This window comes from Pararge aegeria, chromosome 25, assembly GCF_905163445.1.
Source record: "Pararge aegeria chromosome 25, ilParAegt1.1, whole genome shotgun sequence".
In the NCBI taxonomy this organism is placed as follows: domain Eukaryota; kingdom Metazoa; phylum Arthropoda; class Insecta; order Lepidoptera; family Nymphalidae; genus Pararge; species Pararge aegeria.
In genome coordinates this window covers 8,282,846-8,298,824 of record NC_053204.1, presented here as the reverse complement: position 1 = coordinate 8,298,824, position 15,979 = coordinate 8,282,846, and the positions used below count along the sequence as shown (strand labels likewise).

The 15,979-nt window shown below is 36.0% G+C and overlaps 1 protein-coding gene across 3 annotated transcripts in view; it reads right to left on the bottom strand.

The window, feature by feature from the left end:
* Positions 1-15,979, bottom strand: part of LOC120634887 (serine/threonine-protein kinase MARK2-like) — a 245,923-nt gene that overhangs the window by 128,094 nt on the left and 101,850 nt on the right. The window contains exon 1 of one of the 3 annotated variants that reach the window (XM_039905750.1): positions 4,143-5,090. The exons of 1 other annotated variant lie outside the window; for it this stretch is intronic. In XM_039905750.1, the coding sequence (XP_039761684.1) occupies positions 4,143-4,622 (480 nt within the window). In that variant the 5' untranslated portion in view covers positions 4,623-5,090. Of the gene's footprint in view, positions 1-4,142; positions 5,091-15,979 lie in introns of those variants that run through there. One more of the 3 variants, XM_039905752.1, reaches the window with a different exon arrangement.

The following is a 15,979-nucleotide window of genomic DNA, read 5'->3' as shown; positions in this document are numbered from 1 at the left end:
ATTTCATGTGAATTATCATCATGTATTATCGTATAATTTCATGTAAATCATTTTACACTGTGTGTCTTAAATAGTTATTGATATACGAGTTTATTTTCAATTTTATATAAAAATATGTTAGTTTTATTTTTTTATTATTATAGTCGTGCATTTATTTAGGTAGTTTAGTAGTATTCGTTTTATTGTTGTATTTTTTTAATTTCTGTTTTTTTTCCGATTGATTTTGGTTACTTATAAAACTTTTGCTTAGTTTATTATTAAATTAAAATATTAAAATGTGGTCAGTGGATGGCTACGTATTTCCGTGGTGTCACCTGGTACAGGGTGCCAACTGAACATCAGCGCTGTATGTTCCCACTGGCGCATGCAGCACAATGCTGATCTGGTACCTTTTTTCTAGGTTGTGCCATACATAACATACGAGTATGTGGTGTCGTGAATATTGCAATGTGTGGCGCAATGTAAAAAATAAATTTTTCTTTCTTTTATTTATATTTTCATTTTGTTTTGCGTCTAAATTATAAATATTTTTTTAATTAACGTAGGTTGATTAAAGCACGCCCCACCAGGGCATGCTTTAATGCAAAAATCGCCTTTTGTAGTTCGTATTTTTTTTGTGTTCAATAAAGTTTATAAATCAAAAAAGAATAGCCACGCGAAGCTTACAGCCCGCTTACGATTCGTGGAATCACAACACGTAGGTAGCCATCTTTATCTCTTCAAACTAGGCTAACGTTCCAAACGCACGTATGCACGTACTTTTGATTTATTTTATAATAACACATTTCGCAGGTGAGCGTATAAAAATAGATCTGTGTCGATCACGTTACGCACGAAAAACGATTATGAAGTTTTCTCCGTGCTTGAGTCGAACTCGTGTACGACTAAGAACATAACAATCATCATCGTCATTATCATTAAACCTATATCGGCCCACTTAAGGCCACGGATCTGCTTACAGAACGAAATGGGTTTAGACTATACGTAGTTACCTCAACGCTCACAACTTCTTACAATAATTACACGCAATGGCGATGAATAGCCGATTGTTTCTGTTGTCTTTTGACATCATCCATTTTAATCCTAATCAAAAACTTCCGGCCGTAAAAAGTTTTGCTGCATTTCGTAAGAACTCGTCCGCTCAAACATTTCTCAGTATGACACCAAAGCTGTAGAACTATATTTGACTCCTAATATCTGTATCTTTTTCTTCATTGATATGAGGATTGTTGTCTTTTATTTATTTCATATGAACCTAGGCAAGCGCAACCATATTTAATAATATAACCAACCACTTTATGAATGTAACACATTGTTTAAGATTATATAACGAAATGGCAGATATAAGCTCCTTCTGAAGACTAAGTGATAAAATAAGTATGGTCCATAAAGCTTATAGTTCAAACTATACACAGTTTAGTTCACGGTCATTCGGCGTCACAGTGAATATTATAATCATTAATAAAACATAATTTAGATAACCCCGTATGACGCAGACACGCGTCACGCACTAAACACGCAGTTATGTTTAATTAGTTAATTATCTGTTAATGCTAATTGTAAATACCTACATCACGATCTCACAAAATTATTAAAACTAACTAATGAAGTTATCACCGTCACACAACACTACATTCTTGATTTAAAATTTACGTCAATATTAAATTGATAAACTTTGCCTTTTGCCTTTTTGATAACCATTCGGAAAAAAAACCACTGAACTAATAAAACCTTAAATTACTTAATTAAAACACTATTTGCTCAGAAAAACTTCAATAATGTAACTAGAGTAGACTGTTTTACGTAATAGTTAGTCATAATTTAGACCTTCTTCTGACTATGCAACGTATGTAGGTTTTATTTAATACCTCGATAACGAATATTGAGTGAGCCTTTAAGTAATAATATAATAATAATATCTTTATTTTATCAAAATAAATGCATACATTTCATGAGTGTGAAGCCCTGTCTTAGATGTCTCTGCGGTAGTTGTTTTACAGGAGACACTGTCTTCCCTATATAAATGGTCTTATTAACGTTTGACAATTTTACAGGGAAAATTATATAAAGAAAGTATGTGTACAATGTTAATCCTGAGTTTTTTTTTGCTTTGATGAATGCGTATTGATTATATACCGTTGGCTTCCCATTAATAAAATTAAAATCAATAAATAAATAACCTTTAAAAATAAAACTTCATAATATTTTGTACTAACTACTTAAAACTAACTTAAATATAACATGGTACTCGTAAGTGTGACTCGAACAGCACACTTTATGGTTTCGTAATTGGGAAATTTCACTTTTTATCATTGCACTGATTAGAACACTCATTAGCAAGCTACCGAACTCCCAATTCTCGCTAATTGCGGAACCGGGTACCCAAATAACTCAAAAGACTTCGCATAAAGACTGAAAAAGCTATTAGAGCTTATATTATAAATGGGAAAGTTGTTTGTCCGTTTAATTCAAATTTAAAAAAATTAAAATAGTTTAACTTCCTAATTATTATAATAATTGTAACCATCTTCGATCCTTTTTTTTTTGCTTGGTTTTGTAACTAATACCTGTGTTGTATTTTTTACATTTTATACTAGAGTATCCGCAGAGAGAGATGTAGTTTTACTTCCTAAATAAGGAACAAAACGACTTTATAATTGGTATGGATATAGTTGAAAGGACGAAGAGTTTCTACCTGTAGAAACAAGTCTCGTAAACATAAACAGATAAAAATACGTAATATCTACACTCGGTCTTTATCAAGCGTTAAGATATTACGAGAGATAAATTTACAAGTGAATTTCTATTTTCATGTTTACACAATACGAACGCGAGCAAATAATCACGTGTATTATTTATTTATATTCAGTTACATCTTTGATTGTGTTATACCACGTTTTTCCCGACACGGTCTAGCATAAATCACACTTTGAGCAACATTATTTTTATATTTTTGAAGTGTTGTTTCCTAATTATAGTCTTTATTATTAGGACGCGAAGGTATATCAAATAAACTGTTATTTTAAAATAATACTGATCCAAGCGATTGCGATGGCAGTTTTTTTTAAATTATATATGCGGTAAGTTTATTCTTAAAATCGTAATATGCAATATTTAAGGCTTATGGAAAATGATATCGGTACAGGTAGTTTCACGTGAAAATATCTGACAATTGACCTGCGCAGTAATCAAATTTTAAATATAAAATTTGATTACTGCGAAATGCTTAAATAATAAGTTTTTATTATACCAAATAAACATTATTTACACACAAACAATTGGCTAACAGTGCAATTTTAATATTATTAGTACAAATTAGCTTCAGTGCTCTTTTTACGTGAGGCGGTGTGTACTCATTTACAAAACTCCCCTACAGCATAATAATTCAAACCGGTATTCGTCAGAATTAATCTTGACCTTTAACGCTATCGGTATGAAAATACTATTTAAAAAAGCGTAGGCTTTTTTTCTGGTTAAAGTTGATCGCACATATTATTTGCTGTCTCTGGCACGATTAATAACATGAGACAGCTTTTTCCGCGATTATTAAAGTATATATAGTAATTTTATTCGGCCAATTTACAATTGTACACGAGATATCAAGATTTTATATAGTATTATACGTACTATGACAAAAACAATTACAAAAACAATGTGTCGTCAAAATTCCTTAAAGGTACTCAAAACGCTTTTGGTTTATATTATACATAAGTATTGATAAATTTCGTAGCCGTGCAGCCAACACGGCAAAAAAAAAAAAGTTGATTTTAGTCAGCGGCGTTTATATAGGTATGAGCAGGGTATGCAGATGATAAAAAATGAAGAAAATCTCCAGTACGAGTTATGAAAAACTTAAAGATAGGCATTGTAAGACTTTAAAAAGCCTACCCTTAAGTATTTATAACTCGTACTGGATATTTTCTTCATTTTAAATCATCTGCATACCCTATGCACGCCACTGTATACAGTATGCATTTATTACCCACTGCATATGCTAATTATGAGGATAACCTGAGGTTTTCAAGAAAATTAAATAAATAATACATAGTACACGATCAGCTTAAAGTTGTATTCTAAATTTCAATACTAAAATTTGTATATAATTTATATACATGTATATGTATGCTAAATTCTAATCCTACCTTATCTCTGTGTGAATGGCGATGGTGTGTGACTGGCGGGGGGTGCTGCGGCGGCGGTGGTATCTGGTTTTGGCCAGTCACCACCATCGGAAGTCCATCAACAATGGTAACCATCACCCGCTTGTCTGAGCTCCGACGCCGTTCAGCAGAGTTCCTTCTGCGCCTTTGCTCATCCGCCACTGGTTTGGCGAATACCGTTCGTCTGTCAAACGCCGAGCGCGGATCTCCTTGGCTTTCTGCGGCCCTGGTAGCTGGCGTATGGCTTTTCGACCGTTTTAGGAGTCTCATTACGTGGGACTTCAGGGCGTCCGGTTTGCTGACTGGCGGGGGCTCCGGTTTATGTTTGTAGGATTGGGAGTGCGCATGGTGGCGCTGGACTGACACCGTGTGACCCATCCCTGGTTGGACAACGTTGGACAAACTCTTGACTGCGTAGGCAGCATCTACTTTGTTCCCGGCCACGCACGAAACCTCGTACATACCGACCACCTTCCCTCGCTTATCCCCTGGTACTCAACACTATCACTTAAAACATTTTCGTATGTACACGAATTCCTTGAAAACACTGCAATCCCCACTTCACACTTCCCACATGTTATTAAAACACTTTATTCCGAGGAATCAGTCGCGAGTTGCTTATACATCTGTCTACTAAACGATTGTTGAAATGTCGGACCAGTTGAGGAAAATTACAACTACTAAACAAATTAATGTCATTAAACAACTTTAGTCATCCACACCATTCACAAAGAACTGAACGCCTTGGAAAATTATTTAACAATTAACATTATAAATACGTCCTTAGACGTCCGACTCGTACGAGTGTCAGCGTCTCACTGATACGAGCGCCCACAATACAACTAGTTGAATTCATGAACTTCCAGTAACAATCGTCTTATGTTGCTTGAATGATAAGACCGGAGATACAGGCCGCCTGACGGCCGAGGCCCATCCTAATCCACTAAAGGTCAATGTTTTTTTATTCATTCACAATTTGTAGTATATTGACATGGGATTTTAAATGAAAAATGTTGTTAATCTTTGCCCAGTTATATATCGTTGTAAGTTAAACGTTAACTCTGTGCGATGTTAATTCTCCCGTATAAATATTACTGGAGATCATCCAAGAGTGATGAAACATAGATGACCTACCTCTCATATGACCCTTAACATATGTTTAACCTTAACATAACCAATGCATTGGTTTTAATGTAGTATTTCGGCTTCAGCACTTAAAAAGGATTGGTAAACGTTGTTTTTGAGACTCAAATATCTCGTTTGAGCTTCTGTAAGTTAACAAGTAGTTCATGGGCTCTCATTGAGGTAAATCGAGATTTTTATTGGATATGTCAGAATGAATTAGACGGTGTGACCGTTGTGGAATGTGACGATGATTACTTTAGTTTTTACGTGTGATGTACACGTGTAGGTTGAAGCAAATTGGTCTAACATCTTTTTACGGTAGGTATACATGTTCAATAATAAGTGAGACAGTATACAGCCTTGCTGGACGCCTTTTACTAAATCTATTTAAGTAGTTTTATCTAAAAACCATTAGGTTGTATTTAAAACTAAACTGTCTCTTGGTCACTGGCCTTAAGTTATTTTCGAAACAAGCATCTTTGTTTAGGCCTTCCTAAAACCAACGTGTCAAAACAGTTCAGAAGCTTAAGACATTTATTAACCATATAAGTAAAGTCTGTAAGCTAAAGGTACGGTTAGGTGTTGAGAGAATAAACCTAAAGAAGAGAAAAGAGTAGAATAGAATTTTATAGTTTTCTGTTCACATATAGAAATGCAGTTGACAATGTCTAGAAAAGCATTTAAAATAGTATACCCACAGCCAGGCGTACAATAATTATAAGTATTAAATGAGTGTAAAAAATCTAAGTATAATTTCAATGTAGAATCAATGTGAAAAATATATATATATGATTATTAATAATTATGTCCAGTTCTTTTACGAATAGGAACTAAAAAAACCGTACCGTAGCATAACCGGACGGGCGCGGTCCGTCATCCACATAAGGTCAATGTTTCAGCCACGCCAATTGATGTAATTGCAAATAACGAGGTACGGTAAGTACATCACATCAATTCGGTGGGAGATGACGTCTGCCGAATTAATCACTTTAGATCAACGGAGCCGCGGCGTGACTTCGATTAATCTTTCGTAAGAGACTTAGTTAATCTTCTTCTGCGTGTTGCCCTAACCCCACGTTTTATGTGGTTTTCATATCAACAAGAGCTCTTCTTCAAACTTGAAGACATTCAACATCATCATCATCATCTATATTATGAAAACGTTGGAAGGTTGCAGAAGATCTGTCTGTATGGAGTTTAAAGATTAAGTTACACCACACAGATTCTTCTGCTTTTCGCGGAGATATATACTCCGCGCAAGCTAAAAAGCATAATTTTCAATCTTTATCATGGAATTCCGCAAAGCCTGTTTCTATGCAATATCCAATATCATCATTATCATTAACAACCCACTACGGGACATGGACCCGCCTTTCATAATGAGAAGGGCTTAAGTTCGTGGTCCACAAAACCGGACGAGTGCGAATTGGTTGGGGGTAAAAAAACGCACGTAACTCTGAAAGGTATCTTAAAGTAAAAAATTACAATATGCAATCATGAACTGCCAAGAACGCACAAATTCACAATATCCAATCACGAACTGTCAAGAACGCACAAATTCACAATACCCAATCTCGAACCGTCAAGAACACTATCTTTTAATAGTCCAACATTAACTTACAAAGAAAGAAGAAGAGTTGCTAATTTTATTTATGGCTTATGATTTTTGAAGGTTAAAGTGAACAATACACCCATGAAGTTGTGACGAGTTTGCGACACTCGCGGAAAGTTAAAACGCCTCACAAAGCGAATTCCTCGGGTTAGGTACCCCAACCGGGAATTCATTTAAAATTCCACCGAAGCCGTTGTAAGCCGGGTAACGTTTTAGATAATGCGATTCAGCCCATTGTCTTTAAATATATATACACTTACGTTGTGTATTATATTAATGTTCTCCAGCAATATTTTTTGTTAGTTAATTATGATGTAAGAATTCTCATTTAAGTTTATAATGTAGGTATACCTACATATCCATCAAAGGTTCGTGGAGTCACTCGTATATCAGCAGAAATACGAAATTCTTAACGAATCGATAAACTTTCACACGATCTACGTACAGATTCTGATAAACACTTCACTTAGCAGTTTTTTTTTTTACTAAATAAAATTAAGTTAAAGGCTGAAGTTGTTGAAATAATTTTTAAGTATAAATCCACCCACCGGTTTTGAATTTTTTATAAGCATTTTAAAATTATATATTTCATATCTGTTGCCCGCAACTTCGTCTGCGTTTGATTTTGTTTTTAAAGTATTCAGTATCGCTAAGCCTTAAATGAGTATAGTAGTATATATATATCTTAATATATATAAATCTCTTGTATATATATATATATATAACATGTGACTGTCAATTAATTAAAGACAAATAATTTGCAATAAAATAAAATTGCGACTATAATTAAAGATCTAAGCTATCCTATCTCTTAAGTTGGACCAGACTGCTCGCGGTGTGCCAATTTAATTTAAAATCGGTTAAGTAGTTTAGGAGTCCATCGCGGACAAACATCGTGACAGGAGATTTATATATATTAAGATTTGTCTATTAGGACTACAAGTATAGGTATACACTTCAATATTCTTTTTTCGATTTTGCAAATACGTCTGGTAATTCAGAGATTACTGCTGTCCAATATAAGAACGAACATTCTTTCCAGCTTTATTGGTATAAATAAATATCTATTTAGATGACCGATCTTCATCTTTTCCTAGACCTGTCTTCGTACTTAGTTGGCCTGAACCGTCCGATGTACGTATGGCCGCTGGTGAGACTCCTCGCTAGATCACTCCAGCCAGCCGAGCACGCTCCAGAAGCTTAGCAGGCCGCCCAAGTTACCGAGTGCTTCATGGAGTGTTGCTGTGGAGCTTAGATGCGCTACGCTTTGTTCTACCTCTCCATGACATGGGAGCTACGTGTATCAGTGTTTCGTCTGTCACCATTCATGCTCTGTATAGAGGACTGTCAGAAGAATATGGCCGATTTCCCGCGCGATCCGGATACCGAACCCAAAACCTCGTGATCCTCTCAAACTACCGAAGTAGCTTGCACCTATAATCTCATAACATGTTATTTTTAGATCGATTGCAACTTTACACACACACATATTGCGCAAACCCCAGGTGCGGCTTTATGTCCCGGGGTGAAGTTTACAAACGCGATTGATTTACGGCCACCGGTTGGCCGGCGTCACTTCATCGGCTACCAAACAGTAACAGTAAACTAGAACGCAGTTCGTCTTGTGTTGTTAGACCAATATAATATCAGAACGCAGTGCGTTTCTTGTGAAATAGGTATACAAAAATTGCGAAAGCAAGCGTGTCCTTCTTTCAAGCAACTTTAGCAATCATACAAAAAAAAAACATTACGCTACAAGTCTGCAATCTCACTTGGTCAAAAACTTCGCTGACCGTACACAACTGGGCAAATATAACAGGTGTTCATTACTGTATGTATATACATACATATTTATACATGTTAGTTTACATTTGGTACTTATACAATGTAGCAGTGATAGCCCAGTGGACAGAACTTCGAGGTTCGAATCCCAGCACGCACCTCTTAACTTTTCTGAGTTATGTGTGTTTTAAACATTTAAAATATTACTCTTTCACCGGTGAAGGAAAACATCGTGAGGAAACCTGCATGCCTGAGTCACTGGGTTCTCTAATGTTCTCAACTGGACACTGGGGCGTGGTGGACACCCGTCCATACACGGACGTCCAGAAAAGATTATGTTTAATGTTATTATTTACTATGTTAAACAAAAAAATTGTTATTGAAATGTATTTTGTGTGCCTGACAAATTATTTGACTTGATATTAGTGTATTCAAATTAACCTGTAAGTGCAATATAAATAACCAAAAAATCAATTTCAGTTTCGAGAAAACTGCTTTTTTTGAAATGTCGAGAGTAGAGCACAACCTCAACGCTTCGCTTATGAGGCGTGCAATATATATATATATATATATATATAAATAAACGTGAACAAAGAGGTCCGCGGACTAAAGATATTTTATACCGAGACTGACTAATACAGGAAAATGTATTTCTGTCTAAATTGTTTAGGGCGTATTTTTCAATGTCAGGCTTCATGGTTGAACGAATCAACTTTCATTTTGCAGTTTTCCATTTACCTTTTAGTTTATTCAAATACCTAGGCGGACAAACAGTCGATCATCATCAAGAGCGTGACGCTGCAAACTAAAACGCGACCTAAAGTGCAACGACCAAGTTAAGCCGTTAAGAACATTATGTAAAACTCTCAGGCATACAGGTTTCCTCACGATGTTTTGCTTCACCTTTTAAGCACTTAACAGCAGGAACATCCTTATGGACTAGACACAGTGATACTACTCTACTTGATTTGTGCAAAAATGAGTGCTTATTATTATCTTTTATATTACAAGCTAGCCATTGACTGCAATATCAAGTGATGATGCACTCTAAGATGAGAACGGGCTAACCTGTTGCTGGTACCTATTGGCAGTTATAATAAACCTATACTAATGATCGGTTTCTACGCGACATAGTACCACAACGTTAAATGGCTTAGCGTCTTTATCGGTAGGGTGGTAAGCCACGGCCGATGCCACGAATTCAGAAATTAACTATTGCCAAATCGCCACTGCCGAAGATCGAACACGGGACCAACAATGCGCCAGGGAGCGCAATCGTCAGAAGTATACAGAATATGTTTTAAGATTCTGTAAACTTAAGGGTTAAATACGTTAATCCTGTTAATTGATGGCGTTAAACATCACTGTGTGTTTAGGCTTATGAAAACAATGTTGCTTTGTTTAACCTCTTGCTAGCTGTTTATTACGAGGCGAGAATCTGCAATTCTCATAGCACAGCGTAATGTGTTTGTATTGAATGCTCTAATCGGATATAAAAAATCATTTTCGCATTTGAATGCACAATTCTTGAGAAAGTTAAAGGCATAATCATCACCGTCGTCATTTAAGCCTGCGGGCGTCCATTGCTCAACATAGGACCTGGTACTCAGCATTCCTCATCCACTCACTTCCCGTCACTCTACTTATGTCTGCGGTCCATCATGCTGGAGAGCGTCCCACACTACGCATACTACTACGCTTGGTCTTCACTCTGGAAGTTTCCTGGTTTAACGGCCTACGACACCTACAAGCATGAACTGCCCGTTACCATTACAAATTGCTGATAGTTTGCACACAATGAGAACCGACAAGTTATAACACGGGCGGGCGATGCGAGGCAGTGAGTCGGGGTATATTGTTTAGAGAATAGCGGATGGAAGTTGATCTGGGTAGATGTTGCTTATCCGCAGTTGTAGGTGGAGGAGACGCTAATATAACATACCTATTATTATAAAAAAATAAAATAAAATAAATAAAAACCGCTTTAAATCATCGAAAGAAGGAAAAAGCTTGCCAATAATCCAAAATCATGAGCTTTAAGTTTAACGTTCAACCAGCTTCAAGTTAGTTGTTTAAAAACAATTTATCTACTCATATCATCTCATCATCATCATCATATCAACCCATTGGGGCCCATTACATGCCACGGGTCTTCTCCCACAATGAGAAAGGCCTTAGTCCGCCACGCTGGCCTAGAGCGGATTGGTGGACTCCCCACGCCTTTAAGAACATTATGAAGAACCTTCAGACATACAGGTTTCCTCACAATTTTTTCCTTTACCGTTGAAGCAAAAGTCATATTTTAATTGCTTTAAAACGCGCAGAACTTAGAAAAGTTAGAGGTGCGTGCTGGGATTCGAACTAGACTCCCTTAAAGTGAAGCCGAAGTCCTACCCAATCAGCAATCACCGCTCCCTCCTCATACAAACGCCAATAAATACCAACTCAAACAGTGTATATTATTCACTGAACACAAAAAGGACTATCAGAAACTATTATCCAGTCTAAAAATAAACCAAATCTCAATCTTAACGTAACAGGTTTTTTATTTATTTGTATGACATATAAATGTTTGAATTACCGCCATGTCAGAACCATTTCCCCCGAAATATGTACACTGACAGACACAGTTAATGGAATGGTGGGCGGTGGGACCCTTGTCATTTCGCTTCACACAATACACTCGGTTTGTATTCATGTCGTATCTTTATGTCGATGCGGTGCTACGTTTAAGACATGCGAGTAACTAGCTTCGAATATATTAACAGATGTTCGTATGAGTTCTTATTAGTAGTAGAGATTTTCGTGATTAAGCTCGCTGAATTCCGCCGCCAATTCGAGTTGCTGTGTTCCGCTCTTAAGGGCGTGGTTTCCGGTTAAGGCAAATGAGGCTTAACACATTCGCCTAAGATTGACACAGCACAGCCGGCAATTTCTAGGACGTGTTGCTTTATTCAAGAATAATATAAAAAATTAAACCTCTTACAGAAGGAAAACCATGCAGCAGTAATAAAAAATCTTATCAAATATATCTCTAGAAGAACCATATTCTGTAACTTAAATGAAGATGGGCAATTTAAATGTGTCAAGACGAAAGATGGACAAAAAAGTTCACAAATGTGAGAGGTAGGGGAAAAGGTACTTATTCATATCATAAAAATATTACAAATGCTACAGTAAAATTACAATATTATACTTGGATAAGGAACCATAGTAAATTAAAATAAGAATGAATATAAAAATAAATTAGAAAATATTTTACTTGGTTAGCAAGTAAGATAATTGTAAGGAATGCAACAAAAGCTTTATTTATATTATCTATTATTTATCCCTACGAACCAATTAGGTATTATATAGAATTAAATATTTTATGATTCAAACAGATATAACAAACTTGGCTCAAGGCACTCATTACTCAGTCGGCTCTAATCTAATTTCCTTCCAGCTTACAAAACCCTACAAGTAATCATATAATATACGAGGTCATGTTTGCTTTGCCAAATAATGCTCACTGTAGATCTTATAAATCTAATCAGATTACAATTAGTTTTATATTTATTTATAATACTCAATTACTGATCGAGCTAAGGAAACACTTGAAGAGTTTACTTAAAATAATAGTAAAAAAAATTGATTGAGCGTACCTTGAAGGATTGTTTTTGTAACTTACCATTTGGGAGAATGTATCGAAATAACTGATTTTGAAAGTATTTTGTCCTGGATCTATCTCAATAACAACTATCAACATCTCAACATCAAAGGTTGTAACTTTTCTATATGCTCTGTGACTTCCATAAGATAACATTTTAATGTGTACACTACACATTTTATTTTCAAGCAATTTTAATAACAATATACAAAGCAAGTGGAGTGGGAAATGAAACTTGGTGTATTAAACGAGGCAGGACGCTTTTCTATTAGAACCTACACCTACTTGGAGAGTTACGTAGTGAAAAGATAACGCCAGCTGAGTGGGTGCGGTTATTTTCCGGTGATGAGGTATCTCCAAGGTCTACCCGAAATTTCGGAAATAGGGGACCCGATACCTATCGGGTCTATGCTTGATTGAAATTAGATTTCTGACTAAAGCGAGTCTATATCGTCCTTGATTTCTATTTAGAACATTTTATCAGTAACAATATTCAATGAGTTGAAAATATGCCCGCCGCAATTATGTCAAGAATACTATAGTACTATACCGGATGTTTGGTGCATCGTGTGCCAAATCGAATCTGATGATTGGAGGGGTCTTTGGCTATCTCTTCAGCCCTCGTAAAAAAATCTTGCTCAAACGGTTTTTTTTATACTGATTTTAAATTGTTTTTTTAAAAATTGTAAAAATTCTACATTTAAATTTTAATAAAAAATAAAGTTGTTAAGTATTAATTAATTTTCTTTTTAATCTTTAATTTGTAACGTTTTACGCTTCTTTTGAAACTAGAATTACACGCCAGCAACATCTAGTTTTTGTTTTACAGCCCCGCAAAGTTTTTTTTACGTAAAAAAATAAGCTTGAACGTCAACTTTCGGTTTTAATAAAAAAAAAACTAAAAGTGATCATGTTCTTCCAATTTTTTTAAAACATCTCTGGACTGTCCCCTTTCTAATGGTGTGCAATATGCCATGAAAAGTAATTAGTAACATCACTAATTTTCAAATTTTCTAAACTTAGTCACAATTTTCTAATATTCAACAGATGAAAGAAAAACAAGTTTTTGCGTAAATAAAACTCACAAGCAGGTAAAATTTTTAAATTTCGTAGGTTTTACTTGAAATAAAAATAATACATTGCATTTGAAACATTTATTTCATAATTTTTACAAATTCTGCTCAAATTGTTCACCCCTGTTTCGAATGCAGGCCCGACATCTTTGACGTATTGTTACAGTTGTAGTCCGAAGCCGTATTTCGTTCTTAATTGTACCGAAGGCCGCTTCTATGCGTTGTATTAGTACCTCCCTCGTTGGGACTTCTGTGGCGTATACTAGCTCTTTGGCACGTCCCCAGACATAAAAATCTAACGGAGTTAAGTCTGGGGAACGTGGAGGCCATGCAATAGGCCCATCGCGCCCAATCCACGAATTGGGGAACACATTATCGAGGTATTCCCTCACAGTTAAACGCCAATGCGCGGGACAGCCGTCATTTTGAAATACTATGGGCACATCTTCATTAAACACGGGCACCTCGGCCAATAATTCCGGCAGATCATTTTGCAGGAACTCTAAATAATTATCGCCATTTAAGTTATCAGGCAGGTAGTGCGGTCCAATTACCTGATTCCCAATCACTCCTGCCCAAACGTTCACACTAAACCGTCTTTGAAAAGATTGCTGTCTTTTGGCATGTGGGTTTTGCCGTTTCGGTGCCCAATGGTGTAAATTGTGCAAGTTAAGAATCCCTTCTCTGGTAAATTTGGATTCGTCAGTCCACAGTATTCTTTTTAAAAAATCAGGATTATCCACATCTGTGTGTAACAAAAACCGACAAAAGTGCATTCGTCTGTCAAAGTCGCCACCCTCAAGACCTGCAACAACCAAAAATCTTTTTAATTCCCCTTGAGCAGTAATTAATTGCACTAGAAGATTATGGATACCTGCTAAACAAAGGCAACGTCAAACAAAGGTTTTAAATTACGTACCTTGAACCGGAGTCTCGTGGAATGGATATTTTTCGTTTTGTCGAAGGACTTTCCACACTTTCCATATTGAAATATCAAGTTGTGCCGCCACATATCTAATGCTTCTTGTGTCGTCTTCCTCAAAAAGTGCCAGTATTCTCTCGTCCACTTCAACATTATGTCGCACAACATGTCCCCTTGGTTCATGAAAATTGACACTCCCAGTCTCGCGTAAACGTCGGTATGTGTCTTGGAAGACTCTGCGGCCAGGTAATCGTCGACCAGGAAAGCGTTCCTGGTAAAGTCGTTGCGCTGCACGAGCGACACCACGGGCTGCACCATAAACCATTATGATGTCCGCATATTCCTCGTTAGAGTATGTCGTCATTGCAACAACAAAAAAGTCAACAAAGTTTAACAATAACACCAAAAGTAAATAAAACGTAACAAAAAACAACAAAACTTAACGAAAACTAAATAAAAGAATCGTGGAGTACAGTAAGCTAGCACACACGTTAGGCAGCAGAGGCAGTGATGTCTCGACTAAAAAATAAGATGGCCGCCGTGTCGACGCGACGCGGGGCCCGTTCGCGATTGGTTCAAACAGGTTTGCACTATGCAAGAAAGGAATAGAAGATAGATTTCGCTTCACTAGAGTGAAAAAACTATTTTTGCCTGTTTAAACGAACAACGGGCGTATAACTTTATGAAAGAGACAGAAAATGTCATCTGCCTTGTGAATTGTGAGTGTTATTTACGCAAACCCTTGTTTTTCTTTCACCTGTTGAATATTAGAAAATTGCGACCAAGTTTAGAAAATTTGAAAATTAGTGATGTTACTAATTACTTTTCATGGCATATTGCACACCATTAGAAAGGGGACAGTCCAGAGATGTTTTAAAAAAATTGGAAGAACATGATCACTTTTAGTTTTTTTTTTATTAAAACCGAAAGTTGACGTTCAAGCTTATTTTTTTACGTAAAAAAAACTTTGCGGGGCTGTAAAACAAAAACTAGATGTTGCTGGCGTGTAATTCTAGTTTCAAAAGAAGCGTAAAACGTTACAAATTAAAGATTAAAAAGAAAATTAATTAATACTTAACAACTTTATTTTTTATTAAAATTTAAATGTAGAATTTTTACAATTTTTAAAAAAACAATTTAAAATCAGTATAAAAAAAACCGTTTGAGCAAGATTTTTTTACGAGGGCTGAAGAGATAGCCAAAGACCCCTCCAATCATCAGATTCGATTTGGCACACGATGCACCAAACATCCTGTATACTAGAAGTACTATACACTATTACTAATTTCAAATCCATCACCACAAAATGGCGAATTATATTATTTTTATTTAAGGGCTTGACTTGTAGAGTACACCAAATTAAAAGTCGGGGGTTTTGAAATTTTTAATTTACATGCAGGTAGTACCATCTTGCGATCACGTTTAAATTAGTTTTTGTTTTTAATGAAACGTTTTTTATACAGTGAGCCAAAAAAAAAGCGAAATAAAACATCCGACAAAGTCTGGAAAGTTTTTATTTTAAATTAAAATTCACGGACCATTTGGGAAACAGGTCCTGCAAAGCGCCGCCCCGTGCTTATCAACCTGAAGCGCACATGTTAAGCTGCTAGTGCCCGACGTGCTCTGTCACAAAAAGCTTAACTACTACTTATACGT